General features: G+C 44.0%; 1 protein-coding gene across 3 annotated transcripts; it reads right to left on the bottom strand.

The window, feature by feature from the left end:
* Positions 1 to 5,728: 5,728 nt before the first annotated feature.
* KIF22 (kinesin family member 22) lies at positions 5,729 to 27,872 on the bottom strand. 3 transcript variants are annotated; one of them, XM_040356145.1, is made up of 14 exons: positions 27,787 to 27,872; positions 23,923 to 24,124; positions 22,508 to 22,635; positions 22,274 to 22,422; positions 20,956 to 21,165; positions 17,126 to 17,356; positions 15,451 to 15,604; positions 15,197 to 15,320; positions 14,942 to 15,110; positions 12,920 to 13,178; positions 9,464 to 9,525; positions 9,121 to 9,318; positions 6,944 to 7,003; positions 5,729 to 6,698 (listed from the first exon to the last, which is right to left on the bottom strand). In XM_040356145.1, the coding sequence occupies exons 2-14, from the start codon at positions 24,108 to 24,110 to the stop codon at positions 6,669 to 6,671; spliced, it is 1,962 nt and encodes a 653-aa protein (XP_040212079.1). In that variant the 5' UTR covers positions 24,111 to 24,124; positions 27,787 to 27,872; the 3' UTR covers positions 5,729 to 6,668. The 3 variants fall into 3 exon arrangements, with proteins under 3 accessions (XP_040212079.1, XP_040212080.1, XP_040212078.1); XM_040356146.1 differs by lacking the exon at positions 27,787 to 27,872 and adding an exon at positions 27,692 to 27,780 and having other exon boundaries at positions 12,986 to 13,178; XM_040356144.1 differs by lacking the exon at positions 27,787 to 27,872 and adding an exon at positions 27,692 to 27,780.
* Positions 27,873 to 27,915: the final 43 nt, after the last annotated feature.

Here is a 27,915-nt window from a genome sequence, read left to right on the forward strand (position 1 = left end):
GAGTCTGCAAATTAGCTAGATACGGCGATCCACGAACGTACGTCCGTCCGGCGCATTTTTTTTACGTCGTTTGCGTTTGGCTTTTTCCGGCGTATAGTTACCCCTGCTATATGAGGCGTATCCTATGTTAAGTATGGCCGTCGTTCCCGCGTCTAATTTGGAAAATGTTACGTCGTTTGCGTAAGTCGTTCGCGAATAGGGATTTGCGTAGAATGACGTCACCGTCGTAAGCATTGGCGTGTTCCGGTTTAATTTCGAGCATGCGCACTGGGATACCCCCACGGACGGCGCATGCGCCGTTAAAAAAAAAAAAAAAACGTTGTTTGGACGGGTCATGACGTATTAACATAAAACACGCCCCCATCACATACATTTTAATTGCGCGCCCTTACGCCGCCTAAGTTACACTACGCCGCCGTAACTTACGGCGGGAAATCTTTGAGGATACAAAAAATAAAAAATAAGTTACGGCGGCGTAGTGTATCAGAGATACACTACGCCGGACGGAGAGAAGCGCCGCGCTTCGTGGATCTGGCCCTGAGACTTTACAACCCGTTTAAAGCGGGGGTTCACCCTAAAAAAAAATTTCTTTATCTACCATACAAACCAGCATACTAGCGTCAGCTACAGTATGCCTTTTTTTTTTTTTTTTTGCGCCGTACTTACCGTTTAATCGTCCACTTTCGTTTCAGACTCCGGCGGGGAAATGGGCGTTCCTATGAAGAGGGGAACATGATTGACGGCCGGCTATGGCGCGTCACGCGTTCCGAAAAAAGCCGAAATAGGACTCGGACATATACGGCGCCTGCGCAGTCAGCTCCTAGTCTGTGCGCAGGCGCCGTGAAGAGCCGAGTCCTACTCCGGCTATTTTCGGAACGTGTGACGCGCCATAGCCGGCCGTCAATCATGTTCCCCTCTTCATAGGAACGCCCATTTCCCCACGGGAGTCTGAAACGAAAGTTAGGGATTAAACCGTAAGTACAGCGCAAAAAAAAAAAAAAAAAAAAAAAAAGGCATACTGTAGCTGACGCTAGTATGCTCGTTTGGAAGGTACATAGTTGTTTTTTTGGGTGAACCTCCGCTTTAAGTCAATCAACCAGCTCCAGTACAACCAGCCTGTTGGATTTTTCCTCATGTGATGACTGTGAAGGGAAGTCCCCACTGGCAGAACACAATTGTGCTGCGGGAGGGATTCCCCCAGCAACACTGACTGTGTTGATAGGGGGAGTCGAGCGATTTTCTTTCCTTCTTCCCAGGAGGTGGAAGAAAAGATAATGACATCATCTACGGGCCGCTTCCGATTCTTCCCTCATCTCCAGACAAAGTGAAGGTAAATAAGGACGCCAGTGCAAATCGTTCCAAACGAAACCCGTTATAATAATCAAAAGAAAATCTGTGCTTCTAAAACCTGCAAAGCCGACAGCTACAGCCGGAGAGAGCATGAGCTACGCGACGGGTCAAATCGCATTAGACATGTGCAATCGGTTTATATTCCAAATTCGTTTGGCGAATTTAGACAAATTCGTTAATTGGAAAATATCCGAATTTTCCCGAATATTCGACATTTAGGAAAATCTGAATTTTGAAAATTTGGGAATACAAAAATAAGAATTTGGGGACAGATTCACCAAAGAGATACGACGGCGTTTCTCCTGATACTCCGTCGTATCCCTGTTTCCAACTATGCGACTGATTCATAGAATCAGTTACGCATAGATATCCCTAAGATCCGACAGGTGTAATTGTTTTACACGGTCGGATCTTAGGATGCAGTACCGCGGCCGCGGCTGGCGGGAGTTCGCGTCGTAAACCAGCGTCAGGTATGCAAATTAGGAGTCACGGCGATCCACAACGGATTTTCGCGTTCGCTACGTCGCCGCTAGTCTAGTTTCCCGTCGCAAATTTAGTCGTCGTTTTGGGTGCCCTAACTTTAGTCAGCAATCGTATTGCTGTCTAAAGTATGGCCGTCGTTCCCGCGTCGAAATTTAAAATTTAACGTCGTTTGCGTAACACGTTCGGGAATACGGAAGTACGCTACGCGCGTCGCCGTATGAAAAAATGACGTCACGGCGCGCAAAGCACGACGGGAATTGCGAAACGGAGCATGCGCAGTAGGTCCGGCGCGGGAGCGCGCCTAATTTAAATGGCACACGCCCATTTGAATTGGCCCGCCTTGCACCGGAGGCTGCCAGCGTAGTTTTCATCGCAAGTGCTTTGTGAATCAGGCACTTGCGATGAAAACTTGTGGCGGTGTAACGTATCTACGATACGTTACGACGCCGCGAATCTACGTGAATCTGGCCCGAAAATCCCAAAAAATTTAAAAGAACGAAAATAAGAAATAAAACCCAAAAATTTGAAAATCTGAAATAACTAACTTATAATCACTTAACCACCGCGCCTATTCTGGCACTTCTCTCCTTCATGTAAAAATCACAATTTTTGTTGCTAAAAAATTAATCAGAACCCCCAAACATTATATATATATTTTTTTTAGCAGACATCCTAGGGAATAAAATGGCGGTCATTGCAACTTTTTTTTCTCACACGGTATTTGCGCAATAATTTTTCAAACACCTTTTTTTTGGGGGGGGGGGACGGGACGGGACAATTTCATGAATTAAAAAAATAACAAAAACAGTAAAGTTAGCCCAATTTTTTTTGTATAATGTGAAAGACGATGTTACGCCGAGTAAATAGATTCCTAACATGTCACGCTTTAAAATTGCGCACACTCATGGAATGGCGCCAAACTTCGGTACTTCAAAATCTCATTAGGCGACGCTTTAATTTTTTTTACAGGTTACTATTTTCGAGTTACAGAGGATGTCTAGTGCTAGAATTGTTGCACACGCTCTAACGCACGCAGCGATACCTCACATGTGGGGTTTGAACGGTGTTTACATACGTGGGCGGGACTTGCATGCGTGTTTGCTTCTGCGCGCGAGCTACCGGGGATAGGGGCATTTAAAAAATTTTTTTTTTTTTTTTTACTTAATTTTTTTATTTTTACACTTTTTTTTTGATCACTTTTATTCCTATTACAAGGATCCCTTGTAATATGAATCAGTGTGACAGGTCCTCTTTATGGAGAGATGTGGGGTCAACAGTCGGTTCCCTGTTGCACATGCGCAAGCTGTGCTTTCTAATTGGCCCAGCTGCGGAGGAAGGAGGAGGGCCAAACTTCAGAGGGGTGGCACCATCTCAGGGAAGTCGGGATGGGGATCTGTCAAAAAAACAGGTCCCCTCCCCTGTGAAAGGTGCCAAATGTGGCACTGGAGGGGTGGGAGGTAGCAAATAAGCGGAGGTTCCACTTTTGGGTGAAGCTCAGATTTAATATCAGTGGGGAGTAAAGATATGGGGTGGTAAGAATCTGGAATTAGTGGGTCTTTGTCTTTATATTTAGGCATCATCATGATCATAGATTCTTACATAGAGGAGAGAAGTCTGCCAACAGAGAATACTTCATTGAGTGCAAGTAGAAGGGCTGGCAACAGAACTTTCCCATATCGTTTATATACTTCCAATGAATGGCCGTCTATTCCAGGAACCTCAGAATTAGGGAAACTGGACACCGCTACTTCCAACTCATGGAGTATAAATTGGAAATCTAACAGCAATTGAGTTGCTGCTGACAATTCGGGAAGGATGAGTTCATCTCAGAACAACTGCAGTTCAGCAGGGTTGACATGGGCCCTAGGAGGAGTGAATGCTGCTAGCAAGTCTTAAAAACTTAAAAGGATAAGTTCATCTTTAAAAAAATAAATAAAATATATATATATATATATATATATATATATATATATATATATATATATATATATATATATATATATATATATATATATATATATATATATATATATATATATATATACACACACACACACACACACACACACACACACTGACTGCTCAAAAAAAATTAAAGGAACACTTTTGAATCAGAACTCCTGGGATATTGATCCGGTCAGTTAAGTAGCGGAGGGGTGTATACAGAGGGGGGAGGGGTGTATACGGAGGAGGTTGTTAATTTCAATTAATAGCAAAGCAGCTGAAACTGATTAAGAACAGGTGCACTAGATGGGCAACAATGAGACGACCTCCAAAAGAGGAATGGTTTTTCAAGTGGAGGTGTCTGACATTTTTTTTCCCAACTCATTTTCTGACTGTTTTTCACTAGTTTTGCATTTGGCTAGGGTCAGTGTCACTACTGGTAGCACGAGGCGATACTTGGACCCTATAAAAGGTTGCACAGGAAGTCCAACTCCTCCAGGATGGCACATCAATACGTGTCATTGCCGGAAGGTTTGCCGTGTCTCCCAGCACAGTCTCAGGAGCATGGAGGAGATTCCAGGAGACAGGCAGTTACTCTAGGAGAAGCTGGACAGAGCCATAGAAGGTCCTTAACAGCAGGACCGGTATCTGCTCCTTTGTATAAGGAAGAACAGGATAAGTACTGCCAGAGCCCTACAAAATGACCTCCAGAAGGCCACTGGTGTGAATGTCTGACCAAACAATCAGAAACAGACTTCATGGGGGTTGCCTGAGGGCCCAACGTCCTCTAGTGTGCTCTGTGCTCACTGCCGGACACTGTGGAGCTTGATTGGCATTTTCCATTGAACACCAGAATTTGCAGGTCCACCACTGGCACCCCATGCTTTTCACATATGAGAGCAGGTTCACCATGAGCAAATTTTTGGTTTTTGCGTTTTAAAGGAGGGTCTACAATGTCTTTGTTATGAAGGCTGATAGCCGCAAACGCGGCTAAATGCGTTTTAAAAGCCGTTTTTTGCCTTATAAAACTTGTTTACATTTGCTTCCCGTGTGCATGGGGCCTAAGACTGAGTTCCAAGTACCGTATTTTCCGGCGTATAAGACGACCCCCTAATTTTCCAGCCAAAATGTTGGTTTTGGGATATACTCACCGTATAAGACTACCCCCTTTCCTACTAGTCATGCCTCGCCTCACGGTGCCACCATTACATGACCAGACCGTGCCCCATTACATGACCAGACCGTGCCCCATTACATGACCAGACCGTGCAACCCAACATCTTACCTTACCAGAATCGCGGCCGTACGATTTTTCAAAAGCCGCGCCTCCAACGTCTTCTGTTCCCGTGATAGGCGGAACATTCAGCTTCCCAGGAGGTGCTATGTTGAGTGTCCGCCTATCATGGAGGCCCTCTCGTCCGAGGACGAGCGGGCCTCCGTGATAGGCAGACACTAAACACAGGACAAGAGGGCCTCCGTGATAGGCGGACACTGAACACAGTGCCTCCTGGGAAGCTGATTGTTTCCGCCTATCACGGAACAGAAGACGTCGGAGGCGCGGCTTTTGAAAAATCGTACGGCCGTGATTCTGGTAAGGTAAGAGGTTAGGTTACCGGCATATAAGACGACCCCCGACTTAAGATTTTAAGGGGTTAGAGTACAACTCTGTACAACTCAACGTGTACAACTCTGGTGGGTGTAACAAGATGTCAGCTTGCCCGCTTCTCAGTTTATCCTTACTGTGGAGGGGTGCAGGAAGACGGCGGCGATTAAACATCACTTCTGTTACACATTCTGACGGGTCGCCTAATGTGATGAAACACCAGCACATCTTGTGAGCCAATACTGTGCTGATAATATCCAACCCCAGCTCTGCCCAAATCAGTCCTGTTAATAGCTTTGACACCATTACATAAAAAATTATTAAAAAATAACTGAAGACAACAAATCCTTAAATTAAAAAAAACAGATGTTTTATTAATACATGGTATGGACAAGCAAACTCTCATGCAATGGCTGACCACGGATAGTCAAGTCCCAAATCTCTACTCCCCATTCTTGTCTCGATGTTGCTTTTGAGTCTGTAGGGTTAGACAAGTCACATTCCGTCAGACCTTTTATGAGGCCAAAAATCCCACAACGGCCTTGGCTATGGTCACTGGGGCTGAGAGTTTCCTTCAGAGGACCAATTTACTGGACAAGTCGTAGAAGTTTAAACCAATTGGGATACAGGCAACTTGTTAATTTTGTTGCAAAAAAAAAAAAAAAAAGTCTCCTTGTGCGTCATGTCTGCTAGCAAGGTTTAAATGATTTTCATTCTAATGACAATCACATTTTGAGAAATGAACATTCAGGATTCAGATGAAGTAACATTGTATAAGTAATTTAAACTTGCTTCTCTGGATAAAAACAAATGCCGGTAAAAAGTGAACTACATTGGTCCAATTTCTGTTTTCCCCTTAAAATAGAATACATTATATACAAAAGAAGTGGTTTCGATAAAACAAAGAAGACATCAGGAAGCCTTTTGAAGTTGAAAACACATCTCCAGGTAATGCCAGTCACTTATTTTACCTAAAACTTCAATACAATAATAAAAATAAAAACATGATAAAAAAGAAAGTCCTCCCAAAAGTCTCTTCGCTTTGCCATCAGCACAAAGCACAAAAACTCTGAAGCAGGGCACAGAGTCACAAGGATATTGGATTGACAAACCGAGGTGACAGGAGCTTGGAGCAAGGTGGTTTTGTGGATGAACCCCCACCATTATATCCTGTGCTGTGCTGGGGGGGGAGGGGGATGGACTGAGCCCCATGTAGGTGTAAAAAGGTTTCATAGAATCCATTACATCAGAGGCTCCCGACAAGTGCAGAGTCCGTAACTGCAGATCTTCAGCTGGCCCCTATGCTCAGGATGTTGGCCTGTTGAATTGCAAGAGTGTGTTAAAAAAGGAATGCTAGAATGGTTCGGAGTCATTAATGGGAGCACCAAACACCCCAATATAGTAAAATGGCCCATCAGGGCACCTCATTACCAGGCAGCCCTGTAGTAGACCAGAGAAAAGTCAACATTTGGATAATGCATGCAGACAGAAGGCATTTTAACATAGCAGTGGTAAGCATCAGCCTTATATATGAAGAAAGACGGGTTATTAGAAAATATTCACCTTTAAAAACGAACAGACCAGTTTGACAGACATCCCTTCCATATCCGACAATTCTTCCACCTGTGAAGTAACAGAACTTGTCAAGCCATCAGAAGTGCCATGAAGTTTATTCACCTTGAGGCTGGGTTCACACTACTACACTACTTTCATCCTACTTTGCTCTGTGTTCAATGTTTCCCTATGAGAGCGTCTTGTAGCGTCCTACACAAGTCGGTCCGACTTTGAAAATGCTCCCTGTACTACTTTTGGTCCTACATTGATCCTACTTCAGGCCCATTGAATATCATTGACGTCGGACCAAAGTAGTATCCTGTTCATGAAAGTAGGATGGATGTAGGACCAATGTAGGATAAATGTAGGACCAATGTAGCAGAGCAAAGTAGGATGAAAGTAGTGTAGTAGTGTGAACCCAGCCTCAAGCGGTTCTAAAAGTCAAAAGGTTTACCCTACACCAGGGATATGCAATTAGCAGACCCCCAGCCGTTTCAAAACTACAAGTCCCATCATGCCTCTGGGTGTCTTTCTTCTGGCTGTCAGTCTTGACATGCCTCATGGTAATTGTAGTTCTGCAACAGCTGGAAGTCCGCTAATTGCATATCCCTGCTCTACATATTCTCTGCATCAAGGTAAAAAACATACCCCACCACTTGTCCTACCCACTCCCATCATCAACACTTGACCCCTGTCACCACTACTGCTTTTATAGTAGATGCCAAGGGCAGTGGAGCAATATGCTGCCGTCAGGTAAACCCAGGGCTTTTTTTCAGGGGGAACTCAGTTCCACCACCTCTGGCTCAGACCCTTTGGTGCCCGCTCATCACAATCACTTGTAAACACAGAAGTCTGGTTTCTGTGTTTACAAGTGACAGCTCTGCACTCTGTATTTAACCCCCCTGAACTCTGCACTCTGTATGTAATGCAATCCTGGTATTTAATGCCCCTTTAAGCCCCTATTACTGTTTGTGAAATCTGAACGGGGTCGTGGTTGAGTTCCTGCACCTATTTTCTGAGAAAAAAAGCTCTGGGTAAACCTATGTAATTTCTTGTGAAAAAAAAAAAAACCTATGTAAGAAGGAAGTGGAGGCGAGGCTCACCTGTGCTGTGCGAGTCTATGGATGCAGCAGGAAGAGGGAGAAAAATGTATAAGAACCGGGACGGCCGCACTCCAAAAATAAAAATGTGTTCCTTTTAATAAAAACTGGTCACAACATGGATGTCACAGCAAAAAAATCAGGAAAAAGGGCTAACGCGTTTCACACTCTCATACAGTGCTTATTCATAGCTATGAACAAATTTTTATTTTTGGAGTGCGGCCATCCTGGTTCTTTCTTATACATTTGTGCATACTATTGCAGTGCCTGCACCCAAGAGTTTGGACTTCACTTTGCAGTTCTCTGGGACCTCTGAGCGGTCAACTTTCTTTATTTTCCCATACAGGAAGAGGGAGAAGCTGACAGTGCCAACAGGGGACCCAAGAAGGGGTGAGGGGCATTTCTGTGCAATATTGCACAGAGCAGGTATCACTTTTTCATAAAAAAAAAAAAAAAAAAAAAAAAAAAAAAAAAAAGCTTCTAGTATCACTTTAAGAAGCCAACCACCAACTGCAAGAAATTCAGAGAATCCCAAAACCCAACACTTAAAAAGGGGTTGTAAAGGTACAATTTTTTTTCCTAAATAGCTCCCTTTACCTTAGGTCAGTCCTCCTTCACTTACCTCATCCTTCCATTTTGCTTTTAAATGTCCTTATTTCTTTTGAGAAATCCTCACTTCCTGTTCTGTCTAACTCCACACAGTAATGCAAGGCTTTCTCCCTGGTGTGGAGTGTCGTGCTCGCCCCCTCCCTTGGACTACAGGAGAGTCAGGACGCTCTATACATTGCAGATAGAGAAAGGAGCTGTGTGTTAGTGGGCGTCCTGACACTCCTGTAGTCCAAGGGAGGGGGCGAGCATGACACTACGCCAGGGAGAAAGCCTTGCATTACTGTGTGAAGTTACAGGGATCTCAGTGGAAAATAGAGGAGACAGGTAAATGCGGGAAGGCCAAACCAGACATTTTCTGTGTAGGGTTTGCATCACCTTCAAGTAATAGACCAACTGCCCTCAAATGCACCCAAAGCTAGTGTAACATGGTGAAATCTTTCTTTGTGAACTAGCCACGATGGCAAAGCATCAGCCCACCTTTTTGAATGGGCCCTTCAGCTCCCTCCAGCCCACAATGAGTTTGGCTTTCTTGTCTCCAATCTTCTGCAAAGACTTCAGCTCTTTTATAGAGCCGGTGTTGAGGAGATGGAGGATCTTTTCCCGGCCGCTCTGGAGGATGTCCGACCGCATGCTCACCTCCCAGCTAGGCTCGTTTTCCTGGCCTGCGGGGGTTTTCTGTGAGGGAAACATTGAATGTGAAGGAGAAATGAACCAGTCATAACACACACACACACACACACACACACACACACACACACAGTCTGCATTTAAATGCGGTTAATGCAAAGGCCATTTTCAGCATTGATGGCATTCCACCTACCCGTTTTGTTTTCTTTACAACTGGTATCGTTTCCTCCTGGATATTGGACTGGTTGTTAACGCCTGAACAAAAGACAGAACATCAGTGAGTAAAAAAGCAAAAAAAAGATTAAGGATTAGCTTGAAGTTCTCAGTTCAATGCATGATAAATGTAATGTACAGCAAAATCCTGTTTTAGAGCATATAGTCCCCCTACGAAGGTAGGGAAAGCTTTGTGCCAATCTGCAGTCATTTAAAGGGGTTGTAATGGTTAATTTTTTATTTTCCAAATCGGTTCCTTTAAGCTAGTGCATTGTTTGTTCACTTACCTTTGATTTCCCTTCTAATTCTTTTTTTACTTTCTCACTTCCTGTTCCTCCTCAGTAAGCTTGCCCCCATCTGGCTGGGAGGTTAGTCAGAGCAGCTTACTGAGGAGGAAGAACAGGAAGTGAGAAATTCAGACAAAGAAAAGAAAAACAAAAAACCTAGAAGGGAAAAAAAAAAAAAAAAAATCGAAGGAAAAGGTAAGTGAATCAACAATGCACTAGTTTAAAAGGAACCTACCGTATTTATCGGCGTATACCGCGCACCTTTTTGCCCTGAAAATCAGGGCAAAAATCGTAGGTGCGCGATATACGCCGATACCCGCGCCGAGTTTGAACCAATAATTGTAATTGCCCAGGACTAGGTGGACATAGACCAACCACCAGGGTAGCACAATCCATATATTACACTCATTTCATTTTGGATGAGACACCATAGAGTGTCTTGCACCTTTTCTTGATTGCAGCAAACCCATTAATATAGAACACATTTTATAATTTTTCTCATTTGCGCCAGCAACACCAGTCCAATATACGCTTATTGCGATTTTTTTTTTACCAAAAATATGAATACGTATCGGTCTAAACTGAGGAAAAAAAAAAAAAAAAAAAAAAAGTTTTAAATAGTGATATTTATTAAATCAAAAGTAAAATTGTATTTTTATTTAAAATTGTCGCTTTTGTTTATAGCGCAAAAAGTAAAAACCGCATAAATGATCAAATACCAAACGAAAGCTCCATTTGTGGGAAAAACAAAACAAAAAGATTTCATTTGGGTACAAGTGTTGCATGACCGCGCTAAAAACTAAAAATTGGTCTGTGCGGAAAGGGGGTGAAAATGCCTGGTACGGAAGTAGATAAAGAATAAAATTACATCAAGCACCAGCAGGTATATATATCCGGTACTTGATGCAATTTTTTTATTCATCAAATCACTTTTTTGTGCCGCAATCCTCTTCCATTTTTTATATTATGGTCCTTGGGAGGGACTAGATTGCTTGCACAGTGTACATGGAAACCACCGTTTAGCGTACCTCACCCTTTGAACGTACACATTCCATCTCTCCGTCTTATTGGCAGTACAGAACACACACTGCTTGGCCAGCCATTAATCTACAGAGACAGTCTTTTGTGTCATCTTCCGTTTTGAAAGCTGCAGCTCTGATCTACCCACTTTGATTTCCATGTTTGGAAAGATACTGGTTGTTTGTAGCCATAATTTATGCAATATTTTTCATGCACAGACAGAGCTTCCATCTCTTGCGTATTCTTTTTTTTTTTTTTTAAAGCTCCTCAATCTGTCATATTTATCACTGCAATTCCTTCTACAGCAGGATGCAGACAGAGGAAGCATTGTAAGCCAAACCATGTTCTGCTCAAAGTTTGCTGGTAGGAGAAGAAACCACTGGTGGGATTGAACTCGGTGTGCAAAAGTTCCTACACTATCCAGACAGGGACAGGATCTTGACCAAGCCGTTATAGACCAAATGCAAGGTCAGGAGTAAACTTGGCTATGTCCAGTAGTGTCTACAGAACTACTGATCCAAAAGCAGGAGCCAGTTCCCCATCAATGAGTAAAATGGTGCTCCATCATTGGTGTCAGGAATAGTGCCCCAAGGGCAAGATAAAGGCTAGTAACGGGCCACATTTTGGAGTATGGAGACCACTGGTTTAAAGGGATTGTAAACCCTCATGTTTTTTTCACCTTAATGCATAAACAGGTCAAGAGTAAACTTGGCTATGTCCAGTAGTATCTAAAAAACAGAACTAGTGATCCAGGAGCCAGCAATACCATAAAAAAGGTATTTCAACTGTGTATTCACCCGATGGCCTAAAGGAGGGGTCTGCAAACTAAGTAAAAGTGCCAATTTAATGCCGTTTGTGGGGGGTCGGACTGTGCCCAGCGGACGTAGAAAACATAGGTCCCTATTGTTGGCAATTAAAGGGCCACATTTTGGAGTATGGAGACCACTGGTTTAAAGGGGTTGTAAACCCTCATGTTTTTTTCACATTAATGCATAAAAGGCAAAAAAAAAATAAAACAGTTGTACTCACCTGAGCCCGTTCGTTCCCTCGGCGGAGACGTGCTGGTCCTCTCTGCCCAGGTTCTCGGCTCTTCCGCTGCTGTAACTTAAATCCAATGATGCAGGCACCGGGGCCGAGTCCAGCATTCTGTGTCTATGTACGCAAATGCTGGACTTGGAAGCGCACCCGCACGGTACCATCCAACCTCTAAGTGCTTCTCCTATGGGGTTTACCGATGCGAGGAGCCACGAGCGCCGCCAGGGGATCCCAGAAGACTATGATCGGGGCCAATAAGCAAAACAAACTGCACAGTGGAGAAAAGTATGAGGGCAGCGATCCCAAATTAAAAAAAATAACCATCTGCATCCATCTTTGCCAGTTGACAACGATTGATATGGGGGCGGGTATGTGCCAGCAAAGGCCGATTACAGGACTGTCCTGCCGTTTCAATTTTAGGAGCCAATGCTGCATATTTCTCAATGCCACCATGGGTCCGAACCATCCGTGCCCCTCCAGCTGTTGCAGAACTACAAGTCCCATGAGGCATTGCAAGGCCGATAGTTACAAGCCTGAAGCATGTTGGGAATTGTAGTTTGACAACAGCTGGAGGGCCACGGGTTGTGCATGTATGGCAAACCAATGGTTAGCTTTGACAGGATAGAACATGGAGGGCATGAGATTACTAGCAGGTTTACTGGGTATTTCCCAGCAAAAATATATATATTTTTTTAAAGTTGTTGTAAAGGCTTCATTTTTCTCCTTAAAAAACAAACATGTTATACTTACCTGCTCCGTGCAATGGTTTTTGCCCAGAGCAACCTTGAACCTTCTATTCTGGGGTGCCAATTGGTGCTCTCAGCTCCTACCCTTCTGTGTGCACCCCTATAGTAAGCTGTGTGCAATGGAGGCACACGTCGGCACTCTTGAGACCTCCTGTGTGCATCCACAGACATAGCTCGGGCCCACTCCCTGCTGAGGATTTGACTGACACTTGCAGGAAAGAGGGAGGAAAAAAAAAAAACCCCACAGTGCATTTTTTTTTACTCTCCTTTAAAAACCCCAAGCTCTTCCAGGTATAAAACAAAAAGGTAATTTAGAGAATATTTGTGACCCCGCTCTCAGGACAGTACCAGACTGCTCGAGCTCCTCCTGCTTCCCAGCAGTTAGTTCTCCAGGATTTGCGCTTGAATGCTCACCCTGCAGGGGCAGAACACGGAGCACCTTCTTGGCCTTGGCGGTGGAAGTTGCCCGAGTGCGAAGCGGCGCCCGGAACATGCTTTCGCTCACGCTGCAATCTGAGAGCTCCAGGTCTGAACTGGTTGATTTTTCCAGCCGAGCCTCGGCTGCTGTAGCCTTATCCTCCAGCTCCTTCTGCTTCTCCTTCAGCCTCTGAGAAACATACGAAATGCAATAAACAGATCTTTAATTACAGGAATAGAGTAAACAACTGAAAGTGACCCAACAGGTGCAGTTACAAAAGGCTCAATTAAAGCAGTATTAAACCCTCTGAAGGATTCACTTCTACCAAGAAAACCTACTAGAATCTTCAATATATGTCTCCAACCTTTAACATTTGTCACAACAGCCACTTACTCCCTATGGCTCAAGGCCACTCACTTGAACTTTCCGTTGGGTAGCAAGCACAGTAGACACCACATAAATGCTCACATGAGTATATGGACCCTTAGGCCCAGTAAGAAAACATGTGCCCCATGTAAGGCTGACGCGTGCGCGCACACACACACACACACACACACACACACACACTAGATGGGAAATAATGTCTGGCCAGCGTGACGTCAGTGTGCGCCCGCAGGGATCAGGGAGTATTTATAGGCTACCTGCACACAGCCTTTCCATGTCCATGGGACGATGCCACACTATCGAGGGACTCTTTGCACCTGGTTATTCTACACCCAAGTAACCTTTTGCCATTTTTGTTTGCCACCACTTTGTTCTGGTTGATGCATCTCACCCCATCCATATATGTTGTACACAGACTCCCTGGCATTTCCCAACCGTTGACCACCAACCTGGCTCCATACACCCCCTTCTTTGGCTACCTGTCCTTATAAAAAGGTACTCCAGCCCTGCGTTCCGATTGGACTTGGCGCAGTCACCCCAGTTTCCGGGATGGACATCCTCTTCCTGGCTACGGCTCAGCATTTACTCACTCCCACCATTCTTTTAGGTATGTAAGCTTAGGACTGTTATTCATGGTCCTCATTTTATGTTTTAAGTTATTGTAGACAAATACTATCTAATCCTCCAGATTTGGAAGCATCAGCCCCTGATGAGTGCATTAGCACGAAACGCATCGGGCCATTCAAGGATGCCAATCTATTCCATATCTGATTTACTAGCCACCCCATCTACAACTTTCTACCTCATGTCTTTTAATCGCACTATGCCACCTTAGGAAGCATGTGTGCCCTATCTCCTACTCATGGGAAGCGGTTTATTGTTTTTCATACGGTTTTGTATTAATTATTGATGGCATTGTATGTCCGTGTCTATGTTTCATATGTAAAGCCATAGGTCATGAGTTTCCTTGTTGATAATATTATGTATCTCTAATGTCCATTACAGTTATGTTTCCATGCCCAGCTCCTTTGACTTCCGAGAGTGTATCACACATAATTTTTTCATGTTAATAAACATGTTTTTTTTTTTTATATACTCCCACCCTGTCTTGAACCTCATTCAAAGTCCCAATCTCCTTGTTCTACAGTAGATGGGAAATAAAGGTCACATGACCACCCTCATCCCAAATACCATGTAAAAAAGGCATGCATGCCCTGTCCCAGAATGAAGTGTGCATGCAAGAGGTGCTACTGCAGGGATCCATAGGATCCTGCAAAGCAGTGTTTTAGTAAAGGGCACCTCTGAATTTAGTGTTCCTTTAACCCAATTTCAATGGTCAGGTTTATCACAGGTTTCCCAATGAGCATACAAGAACAGAACCGGATGCAAGTATATACACTGTATGGAACAAGCTGTACAGGACTTGGTGATGGTGCTGAACAAATTGCAATGAAAAGCTGTGTATTAAACCAGCTCAATGAAGATCCGGAGAAAGAAAACTACGCTGATCTTGCCCCAATACAGAATTTTCTGCATGTAGATGTTGATTTGGCCTGCGCCAATCTCACCTCGATCTCCATCTGGCTCTCTTCCCATTTCCTCAGCAGAGCCATGCGCTCTCTTTTCGGGGTGCTCAGAAGTTGGGTCTCGATCTTTCCTTTCTCAGTGAGGATTTTATCCAGTTTGAGGAGTCTTTCCACCACAGCTGGGTCCAGTGAGGCGAGGTTAAGTTTGTTCCTGCAAAAATTTATTTTTATTTTAAAGTCAGTCTTGTCCTGAACGTTTCCTGGGAACTGCTGGTACATTTAGAACAAGGGACTCACTTTTTAATACATTCCTTGGAGGAATTGGGGGACTCGTCAATAGAGTCCATCTTGGTTCTCTTCAATTTGTGATGTGGGGCAGTGATATCTACATCTTCCCGAGGCCTCTTAAAGGTGGCCTGAACTAAAAGATGTGAATAGAGCGGTTTAAAGAGACGTGAATACTTAGTCTTTAATCCCACAGTGATATGAACACACGTTATAATGATCATGGTGCAGATGCATGGATGGACAGATAGCCAGTCCACACTTACCTGAAGCTTGAATGGTTTCCTGACTGAAAGGCTTGTTAATGATCTGTTTGGACTTGGCAGCAAAGTTGAGGGCCGTCAGCGTGTCAAAGTAATACTTGTGCTCCGGTGCGATATTTGCTATCATAACGCTGTGGGCGGAGCCACCAAGGGAATCCTAGGAAGTGGAAACAAAAAGCGCAAGGACTCAAAAATGTTACAGTAACACTCATCTTTTCAGGTTTACCAAAAGCAAAAAAACAACCACTGCTGCTTCCATCAAACCCTGATCACACCGGTGATTTGTAGATTAGGGGGAAAACTGCACCATGTGTCAAGTGGTACTGAGGGGTGTGTGTGGGATGTTTGGACTTTAACCACTTAAGACCCGGACCTTTAGGCAGCTAAAGGACCCGGCCAGGTTTTGCGATTTGGCACTACGTCGCTTTAACTGACAATTGCGCAGTCGGCTCCCAAACAAAATTGGCGTCCTTTTTTCCACCATAAATAGAGCTTTCTTTTGGTGGCATTTGATCACCTCTGCGGTTTTTATTGTTTGCGCTATAAACAAAAATAGAGCGACAATTTTGAAAAAAAATGAAATATTTTTTACTTTTTGCTATAATAAATATTCCCCAAAAATATATAAAAACATTTGTTTTCCTCAGTTTAGGCCGATACGTATTCTACCCATTTTTGGTATAAAAAAATAAAAAATAAATAAAAAAAATCGCAAGCATCGTTTATCGGTTGGTTTGCGCAAAATGTATTGCGATTACAAAATAGGGGATAGTTTTATTGCATTTTTATAAAAAAAAAAAATTTACTACTAATTGCGGGGATCAGCAATTTTTTTCGTGACTGCGACATTATGGCGGACACTTCGGACAATTTTGGACACATTTTTGTGACCATTGTCATTTTCACAGCAAAAAATGCATTTGGAACGCACTGTTTACTGTGAAAATTACAGTTGCAGTTTACCACCAGGGGGCGCTGAAGGGGTTATGTGTGACCTCATGTGTGTTTACAACTGTAGGGGGGGGGTGTGGCTGTAGGTGTGACGTCATCGATTGTCAATCCCTATAAAAGGGATCACACGATCGATGCCGCCGCAGTGAAAAATGGGAAATCTATGTTTACATACAGCTCTTTCCGTTCTTCAGCTCCGGGGACCGATCGCTGGGTACTAGCACAGGACGTACCTGTACGTGCATGTGTCCAGCCGTGCCATTCTGCCAATGTAAGTGTGCAGGAGGCGGTCCTTAAGTGGTTAAGGGAACCACAAAAAAAAATAAAAAAAGTCTCTCCGGCACCCCAAGGGCCGCATGCATTATTGCATACAATTGAAGTCAATGCAGAACAAATCATTCCCATGGACTTCTATGGGAAAACTCACTTTGATACGAGAGTGCTTTGGATTACGAGCATTCTCCTGGAACGGTTTATTGGGGTAATCCGAGGTTCCACTGTACTGTAATCCTTTCCCAGGAATGAGATGTGTAATTGGGTAGTTCCATCGAGACCCTTAGTTTTTTTTTTTAGCAGTGTCAAGTTTTGTTACCGCTTAAAACCGCCTCTCCATGTTATTTTATCTGACCATGCACACTTTTGGCTTTTAGTGGCAGAAAGGTCATAAAATAACCCAATGTGCTGAAGAACAAAAAAGAAACCTAACACACACACTTAAATTTCTTACCTGTAGGAGCCGTGTCAGCTTGCTGTCTCTGTAAGGGATTCTGGGTAACCCCTGATTTAAGGCATCTACCACTTTGCTGAGCGTGAAGAGCGAGGAGTTGATGGCGCCGCTCTCCTTCAGGCGTATGCCTTGGTTACCGGTGCGTCTGTTGTCTTCTGATCCCGCCAGGTCTATCAGATACAACTTCCCCGTTAGCATCCTGAATGGTGGTACTTGCTGCGTCTTCTGCACCTGAGAGGGTTCATAGCAATACAAATATATGAACTCAGCAAAATCAGCATATTGGATAAAGTCGCTAGCCAATTGCCTTTGGAGTGCTGTGATCTGGAGTTCAAACCCATCCAGGTACACCCTCTGGATGAGTTTTTATGCCCTTTGGGTCTTTAGGATGCCGAGGAGGTGGCAGCAAATTTTCTTCAATAGTCAGATTAAAATGATTGTAAAGGTAATTGTGCTCATCCCCTCCCTTGGACTACAGGAGAGTCAGGACGCTCTCTACATTGCAGATAGAGAAAGGAGCTGTGCGTTAGTGGACGTCCTGACACTCCTGTAGTCCCAAGGGAGGGGGCGAGTATGGCACTCCACACCAGGGAGAAAGCCTCACATTACTGTGTGTAGTTACAGACAGAAGAACAGGAAGTGAGGATTTCTCAGAAGAAATAAGGACATTTAAAAGCAAAATGGAAGGATGAGGTAAGTGAAGGAGGACTGCACTGAGGTAAAGGAAGATATTTAGGGGGGGGGGGGGGGATTGTACCTTTACAACCCCTTTAATTACATCCTTGCCACCTCACCCCTTAATGCAGTTAACCTCTTCCACTCTTTTGGGGAGGCTCACCACAAGCTTTGGAGAGTGTCTGGAAATGTGCCCATTTGCAAGGTCAGGACCTGATGCTAAATGAGAAAAACTGGCTCACAAGTCACCCCAAAACAAGTTCCAAGTAGGAGTTGAAGTCAAGGCTCTGTGTAGGACCCTTGAGTTCCTCCACAACAGAGAACGTCTTAATGGCGCTGGCTTTGCAGGGGCACAGTCATGCTGGAGAAGGTGGTCACCAAACTTACTGCAAGGCTAGAAGACGACTGACTAAGTCTATGTATGCCGTAGTATTAACAGTCCCCTCTACTGGACACTCAATCATTCCAAATAATTTTAGCCATATAGTGTAGTTGTGATGTCAGGTGTTAACAAGGTTGTATGCCATAGAGCAGGGGGTCTCCAAACTAACACAGGGCCAGTTATAGTTCATAGACCTTCAGACTTCAGGGCTGCCAGACTTTCCATTGGGAGAAGAAATTGTCCAGGCGTCAATGGGAGGAACAGTTTACCCCCATCATTGGCGTCAATAGTAGGAATTAAGCCCCATTGTTGTAGAGCTGCACAATTAATCGCGGAGAGAATTGCGATCTCGATTCTCCCCGCGGGATGACCCACGATTCTTCTGTTTCACGGCCGGCTCCACGTAACCAGTGCCGCCGATATCGGAACCAACGTCAGCAGCCTGCGCCGCTGGATGGATGCCTGGGCTTCTCTTGCAGATCTGTACAACTGTAGTGTGTATCCATGCGCCACCTAGTGGTTGCCGGCGGTACTGCTTCTGATGTATTAATCTTTCTCACAGTTCTGTACAACTGTGTATACATGCGCCACCCAATGGTTGCTGGCGGTACTGCTTCCGATGTATAAAAAAAGACCAGTGATATGTCTATAATGTTAAAGACCATAAAAACTCCTATGAAAAAAAGCAGAATCAAAGTTTAATTCTGCTTTTTTCATAGGAGTTATATGGTCTTTAACATTATAGACATATCACCGGTCTTTTTTTTTATATATTCATATTTTCAGATAAATCAGAATTATTTTTTTGGGGGGTGTTTCTGACATTCAGTTTTTGAGAATCGTGATCTTTACTCTAAGCAAAAGAATCGCAATTCTCATTTTGACCAGAATCGTGCAGCTCTACATTGTAGGGGGTCAGTGGGAAAAGGTGTCCCAAGGGCCAGAAAAAGAAAAGAAAGAGGGTACCATCCGCGCCCAGGCTGCAGTTTGCAGACCACTGACATTGTGTATTTATCTATAAATGCTCCTTCGGGGAAGGTACTGAGGTGAATGCAACTGCAGTGGAATTTTAGTGCCATATAAAAATATCAAAGAGACTCGACTGCGGCCAAAACATGGCAATAAGTAGAACTCTGCTGCCACCTGCTGGTGTCTGGCCTACACACACAGGACTGTCACCGCACAGTAAATCACACATTTAAACAAATACTATGAAATCTGAGCGCACATAATTGCCACTTAGATTCACCCAGGAAGATTAGCTAGACAGTATAATGGAGACTTTAATGTGCTTGTGATGATGCCATCAAGAGGCAAACAAACTCATCGCAGTTAGTTAACTCGCACCCAAATAAATATCAATGCAGAAAGTCTAGGGTCATACGAGAGCTTTTCATATCTGATCCTGTCGGGGGGGGGGGGGGGGGGGGGGGGGGATTTCCAAAATCAAAGGATGAGAGAACACCTTCCCACTGACCTCCACACCAAGAGGATACAAAGATGCACTTTATCATCAGGAGCTGTTTCCCAGAAACTTTGGTGACTGGAAAGATCAAGCGCTCACACCGCAACATGTGTTCAGATTACATTTTTTAAGTATTTGATTGAAACCGAATAGTAATTGTGGGTCTATGTAACCAAGGCAGATGGCCATTCTGCGAGAAGGGAAAGCTGTGATCCTGTGTTTCTGCAAAGCAGGAACACGGATCTCTGCGTTCCCATAGTACAAGCACCTCTCCCGCACAGTAAGCACTCCAAGGACACATTTAACACTTTGATCGCTCCTGTTAACCCCGTCCCTGACTCATTAGTACAGTGACAGTGCATATTGTTAGAACTGATCACTATTAGACCCCTTTCACACTGAGCCGCCCAAAGCTATGGGCTAGCAGGGCACTTGTAACCCTTTCTCTGCTGCTAGCGGGGGTTAAGGCAGCGCATTGCGGGCAGCATAGCCGCGCTGTCCCATTGATTTCAATGGGCAGGAGCGGTAAACACACCGCTCCAAAGATGCGGCTAGCAGGACATTACTGTCCTGCTAGCACAACGCTCCAGTGTCAAAAGCCGGAGGGAGAAGAAATTGTGCAGGCATCAGTGGGGAGGAACAGTTACCCCATCATTGGCGTTAGGGTTGTCCCGATACTAGTATCGGTACCAAGCATATGTGTGAGTACTTGTACTCGCACAAATGCCCCCGATGCCAGATCCGATACCCGGAACCAGAAGTCGGCGGACGGAGCGGAGATCGGTTTGGCGGAAGTATCAAAGTGAAGCGGATAAGCTGGCCAGGGCAGGGGTACAGGGCGCCGCCGCAAATTCCGTCACTTTCAGTACAGGAAGCGACGTTTAGGGCCCTTTCACACGGGGCGGATCAGTAATGATCCGCCTCCGTGTGTCCGTACAGCTCAGCGGGGATCCTCCGTAAAATCCCCGCTGAGCTGGCAGGGCGGTCCCGGCACACTGTGCAGGGACTGCCCTGTCTTTCCTCCGCTCTCCCCTATGGGGAATCGGATGAACACGGACCGTATGTCCGCGTTCATCCGATAGACGGAAGAAAAAGTGGAAAGGGAAGCTCCTACCCTGCCGGAACACATCGCCATATTTCACATTCAATACATGGAGCCTGAGCAAATTCTGTGTGGCAAGTGTGCAAATAAATCTGAAAAAAACATAGTAGTAACAATTATACACAGCAACAATATAGGACTGGCATTGACTAGTATTACTGCAAACACATGTGACTTACAGTGTCCAGTTTCTAGTCAGGCCTTACCTTGATGAGTAGGACGGCATGGCTGCGGCTGGACCGGTCGTTTAGTTTTGTACAGGCCACCGTGCGGTTCTGGCTTGCTGGGATGAAAAACTCATCAAAGTCCGAGAAGCTGTTAAGCGTTTTCTGTGTCACACCAGGAATCAGGATCTTATGGTCCTTGTCCTCTCTGATAGGAAGATCCTTGTTCTTGGGCTCCAGAAGATCCATCACCTGGTCAAGAAATACCAATGATTACAGGGACCAACAGGCTCTACCATACAGTATATAAAATATATATGTCAGGGGACATTGCTGAGCTTCTAAAAATAGAGATCTCTGGCTTCAGAACCCCTGACCCAAAAGAAGTATTGGAGATCAGTGAAAGTTAGGATTGGAATCACAATTTGCATCCTTGTTATGGTCCAGTTAAAAATTCCTGAGTGTAGCACTTTAATTTGCAATATAAGGTGAAAAACAACAACAACAACAACAACGTGAAAAATAATAATAACAAGGTGAAAAATAATAACAACAAGGTGAAAAAAAACAACAAGGCCCTTTTCACACTACAAAATAAATCCGTTTTAATAATCCGTATTAAAATCCGTCAGAAAATGTTAAAAAACGGAAGTTATACGTCCTTTATAACATATCATTAAAGTCTATGGGATTTTTTTATGTTCCGTAAAGATCCGAAATAGTCCGTTATAACGTACGGACGTTAGTTATTACGGAATATGTGACGGGTCTTGCACTAATTTTTTTTCCGTTGCAAGTAACGGATATATTAACGTCCGTTATATTTTAACATTGAAGTCTATGGCGCACGGACGTTAGTAAATGTCTCCGTAAATGTCCGTTATGTTAACGGACGTTGAGCATGCTCAGTAAAGACTTCTGGAGCTGGACTTCAAGAAAGGGTGAAATGGTTTTTATTAACGGACGTTAGAAAGGAATGATATAACGGATGTATACGGATATATACGGATAAACATTATCCGTTTTCAATAAAGGAAGAATGGTAAAATATTTATCCGTATGTATCCGTTAATAGGTGTAATAACAGTAGTAAAGGATATTATAAAACGGACATACAATCCATAGTGTGAAAGAAGCCCAAGGTGAAAAAACAACAATAAGGTGAAAAAACAATAAGGTGAAAAAACAATAAGGTGAAAAAACAATAAGGTGAAAAAACAATAAGGTGAAAAAACAATAAGGTGAAAAAACAACAATATTATTATTTTTCACATTATTATTATTAAGAAGGTGAAAAATAATAACAGCCAAGCCGACTGATCATTGCAGACTTGAAGCAGTAGAGGCAAAGGAAACTTGCCTTCTCCTGGTAAATCTCCACATAAGACATGCTGATAGCGTAGGTCCAGTTCTCTTCAGTAGCTGCCCGTGTCATCTGTAACAGATCTCTAACAGCCCGAGGGATGACACCTGGCTGATTCGGGTCCCCCAGCATTGTGTGAGTCTTCCCTACACAAGACAAGAACGCCTCAATTTTAATCATATGCCAAAGACAGTAATAAAATCATTCAAATCTTGTGATGGCAAAACCAACCTGCTCCTGTGGGCCCATAGGCAAACACGCTGGCGTTTTGTCCAATAAGCAAATGTGGAAGAATCGGGTACACAGAACCGGTGTAGAGCTCCCGCTGAGTAGCAGCTTCCCCATAAAATGCATCAAACCTGCAAGGAGGAAATGGCAGAGTATGAACACAGTGCAACCTAACTTGTTAGAAAACATTTTAACCACAAAAGCTTAAATTACTGATGACTTCAGAAAACGCAAGTTGTTTGGCTGCCATACTGACTTAATTACTTCAATACACTGACCTGAAATGAATTTTTACATTTTTTTCTTCTTTTGGTATAAATGTAAAAGATTTTCCGCCACGAGAATCGTGATCTTTATTCTAAGCGCAAAAAAAAAAAATTGTGATTCTCATTTTGGTCAGAATCGTGCAGCTCCAACGGCAAGCATTTGGGGGAAAGGGGGTAGGATGTGCATGTGGAAGAGCTTTAACCACTTGACCTCCGGAAGATTTACCCCCTTACATGACCATAAATGAAATAAATAAAATGTCTTAGGTTTAGGCCAATATGTATTCTGCTACATTTTTTTTTTTTTTTTTACCAAAAATAATTATGATATCCCCAATAAGCTTATCCTGGGACTGGTTTGCACACAAGTTATAGCATATAGTATCTATCTATCTATACACACACTGATTGTGTGCCATGTGTGGTGCTTTTACTAAAAAGGATGCAAAAGCAGGGAATAAAATCCAACACATCCCCACTGACAAGACAGAGCTCTGTTCTGTATCCCTCCTCGCTTACAAGCGGACATCCGGCTGATCAGCTTGTGTGGCAAATAATCACAGCACAAGTGGCGCCCCCTATCTAGACAAGCAGAGTCGCGTATATACTGTATACACACACACGATTCTGCACAGCTGGCAGACACTGTAGCAGTAAAAGTGGAAATAGCTAAAGACATTCGGTTAACTGGCCCTGGTATGCATTCATGTGAGGTAGAGACTTTAGAGATTGCAAACTCCATGAGGGCAGGACCGAATATGAATGTACAATATGCAAAGTGCAGAAAAAAAAAAAAAAATTGTTGGCATTATAGCAGGTACGCTTCCTGATGACGTGGTAACGAAACGTATGTCGAGGCGGTACCTGGTCACGCAACTTCCGGTCCCACTGGTCCACCATTCTTGGAGGTGGAACGCACGCCAGCCTCCCCAGTGTTAGGGGCCATCACTCCACTGTATTGAGACGCCTTTCAGCCTCAGTGCCGGGTCCAGGGCACCGACACAAGAAGCCACTTGGCGCCCGGTTTTTACATTTCTTTTAATAAAAACGAAATTATACTATTGCGTTTTTTGCCATCGGAGTCTGGCGCGCGATATACGCAAATAAATACGGTATTTACTTTATGTTGAATAGGGTGATGGTTAATCTTACTGGTACTGCATGGTCTCCATCTGGTTCCTCCAGTTGATAATCTCCAGGGACTGGGAGTCCAGACCCCGGACACAGACTTTATCTTCCCCTTTATCCATGTACGGCCTCAAGCGGACCGCTACACGCACGCGGGTAATGGATGGTTTTTTCATGCCTTGTGTTTCCAGGATACTCGCCCTCTTCGCCATGATTGGTAAAGTACCTAGAAATACAAACACACATTTGTGTCACATCTAAAATATATACACCGCACACAAGATTATTAAAAATCTACCCAATACTCATATGTGGTGGGTCATCTGATTTTAGGTGGCGACAGTAACACTTCACTGGACCAGATTCTAGACAAATCCAACCCACATAAAAAGACATAAAAACAAAAAACACACATACTCCCAAACAAAGTGGCCCCCGTGATTCCCATGATCTCATCTATGTTTGGAGGGATGTCCACGCTATGATGAGGGACTACACGTTCTATTCCCATGTACACAAAACATATGCGAGAAGAGATCGCTTATTTACATTGTCCCCATTCGTTTCATCAGCCAAAAATTATTACTCCATGGTCAGACCATCCCCCAGCTCAGATGGTGTTGAACCTATGGACGAAACAAATCGATTATAAAATTAATCGATTACCATTTTCATAATCGATTACCGTATTTATCGGCGTATACTGCACACTTTTTTGCCCTTAAAATCAGGGCAAAATCGTGGGTGCGCGAAATACGCCGATACCTGCGCTGTGTTTGAACCACTCCGCCGACATATACCGAGCGCAGTACATTCGGGTATAGTCGGGCAGGTTTGGCTCCGCTCGCGGTCACGTCCTGTGCGTCCTTTACGCAAGAGGAGCCGAGCCTGCCCAAGTATACCCGAGTGTACTGCGCTCAATATATGTCGGCGGAGTGGTTCAAACACAGCGCGAGAAGCGGGGGATCGGCTAAAAAAACACAGCAGGGAGGACACCACAATGGCGGCAGAAGGACGCCGGACCGGAAAAGGCCGCCGATGGACGCCGGGCAAGACACCGACGAGGGGCATCCAAACTAAGCATTTCTTTTTTTTTCCCCTCCAGGATTTTTTTTCTGTCTAGGTTGGGGGTGCACGCTATACGCCGGGGCGCGTTATATGAAGATAAATGCGGTAATTGGCCGGTAACATAATAGGGTTTAAAAAAAAAAAACTAACTAAAATTAGCCCTTTATAGGGGGTGCAACGGATCATTTTTCGGACCACCACCATATATAGTCCCCACTGTAATATCCACACCTCCCCCACTGTTTGAAGATTGTCTGCTAGCGTTTAGTCTTACCAGAATAGAAGCCGGCCGAACAGATCCACAAGTAGTTGAGGGGTGAGGACGTCAGCGCGAAGCTCACCTAGGCCGCCGCCGGGTGTACAAAGATGGCCGCCGCTCCGGAGCTAGGCCGCCAGGTGTACAAAGATGGCTGCCGCTCCGGAGCTAGGCCGCTGCCGGGTGTACAAAGATGGCCGCCGCTCCGGAGCTAGGCCAAAGCCGCGGCCTTTCCTATGGCCGAGGCAGCGGAGAGCTCCGCGGGTCACGTACTGAACATGTTGACCCGTTCGGATCGCGGATCAATGACGATCCGTTGCACCACTAGCCCTTTATAGTACAAAAAGAGCAAATCGCTACTGTAAATATCACTTTCACGGTCCCACAGTAAAAAATATATAAACCCCTTACAGTAGCGATTTGCTTTTTGTACCAATTTAAAAAAAAAAAATTAACCCCCATTATGTTACTAAACATCTCAGGCCGGGGCTCACACTTCTGTGCTTTTTGCAGAAACACACTACAGTTCATTTACATGTTTTCCTATGGGACACGTTCAAATCCATGATTATTTTCAGCTGCTGCGTATTTGGAAAGGGCAAAACAATGCTATTTTGGTTCAATATACTTCAATGGAGAAGCTGCAGAAAAGCATGCAATGCGTTTTTGCAGTAATCTCTATCACCAGTCATCTCTATGACCTTCGGAGGCCCGGGCGCAATGTGATGACGTCACGCCCGGGTACCCGGAAGTAAACAAAGCCGCAATTGCGGCTAGTAAGCATGAGATCTGTGAATTGTTTTTCACGATCTCATGCTTTCCAGCCCGGAGGAGAGATGTGGGGTCCTATTGACCCCTCATCTCTCCATAAATAGGACCTGTCACACACTATTTCTATTACAAGGGATGTTTGTAAAAGTGTAAAAAATAAATAAGTAAAATGAAAAAAAAAAATTGAATAAATAAGTAAAATAAAAAATATGTAAAAACGCCCCTGTCCCCGGTAGCTCACGCTCAGAAGCGAACATACACGCAAGTCCCGCCCACGTATGTAAACATTGTTCAAACCCCACATGTGAGGTATCACTGCGTATTCATAGGGTGTCTGCTAAAAAAAAAAAAAAAAAAAAAAAATTATAATGTTCTGAGTAATTTTCTAGCAAAAGGATGATTTTTACATGTAGGAGAGAAGTGCCAGAATAGGCCCGGTATGGAGGTGGGTATAAAAGCCCGGTATTAAATAAAACCGTAAAAAAAAAAAAAAAAAAAAAAAAAAATGAGAACACACACACACACGTCGCTCTTTTGTTTATAGCGCAAAAAATAAAAACCGCAGAGGTGATCAAATACCACCAAAAGAAATCTCTATCTGTTGGGGGGGGGGCGCAAATTTTGTTTGGGTGCAATGTCGCACAATTGTCAGTTAAAGTGCTCAGATCAGGAAGAGGGTAAAATCTTCCGGGGGGTGCAACAGTTCAACCACCACCAAAAGAAAGCTCCATCTCAAAAAGATAAATAAAAAAAAAAAAATGTTGTATACAGCGTAGCATGACCGCACAATTGTCATTCAAAATGTGACAGCGCTGAAAGCTGAAAATTGTCCTGGGCAGGAAGGGGGTAAAAGTGACCAGTGGTTATGAGGCAATGTGGAATATATATATATATATATATAAATTGCACCTCACAGACCCCTATATATATATATATATATATATACACACACACATACACACTACATATCCCTGTATTATACCATATAGCTCCCTACAAAGAGAATATATATATATACACACACACACATACAGAGCTTTTTTTCTCAGAAAATAGGTGGAGGAACTCAACCACGACCCTGTTCAGATTTCAAAAACAGTAGAAGGGTCTTAAAGGGGCATTAAATACGAGGATTGCATTACATACAGAGTGCAGAGTTCAGGGGGTTACACACAGAGTGTTGAGCTGTCACTTGTAAACACAGAAACCAGACTTCTCTGTTTACAAGTGATTGTAGTGAGTGGGCACCACAGGGTCTGAGCCAGAGGTGGTGGAACTGAGTTCCCCCTGAAAAAAAGCCCTGTATATATATATATCACCTCACAGACCCCAGTGTGTGTGTGTGTGTATGTGTATGTGTATGTGTATGTGTATGTGTATGTGTATATATATATATATATATATATATATATATATATATATATATATATATATATATATATTTGTATTTGTAGGGAGCTATATGGTATAATACATATATACACACAATGGGGTCTGTGAGGTGCAATATATATATGTATACAGTGGGGACGTACTAAACTGCATATTGGGATGATGGGAGTGTCCTCGGCATCTGAGGCGCTGTGCGGTATATAAATGACACACATATCCGGTGATATATACGACCTATACATAAAATAGACCAGACGGTTGACTACCCCCCCTCCCGCTCAGTGTGTCGCCGCCGCTGCCATTTACCGGCCCGGTGTTCCGCTCTCCCTTCACTCGCTCGGCTCAGGCCCACCATCGGTTACTCGCTCTCGGGATTCGTATTTGGCGGCCTCCCTCCTTACCAGCCAATGAACGGCCGCAGCTTCCACACGTGACACGCCGGGGCTCCCACTGAGATCGAGGCTTGAGACGCACCTCGCTCCCTACTGGCCAGTTTAAAAAACGGTCGCGTCACGTGACCGCTACTTAAA

The sequence above is a fragment of the Rana temporaria genome, chromosome 6, assembly GCF_905171775.1.
Source record: "Rana temporaria chromosome 6, aRanTem1.1, whole genome shotgun sequence".
NCBI classification, from domain to species: Eukaryota; Metazoa; Chordata; class Amphibia; order Anura; family Ranidae; genus Rana; species Rana temporaria.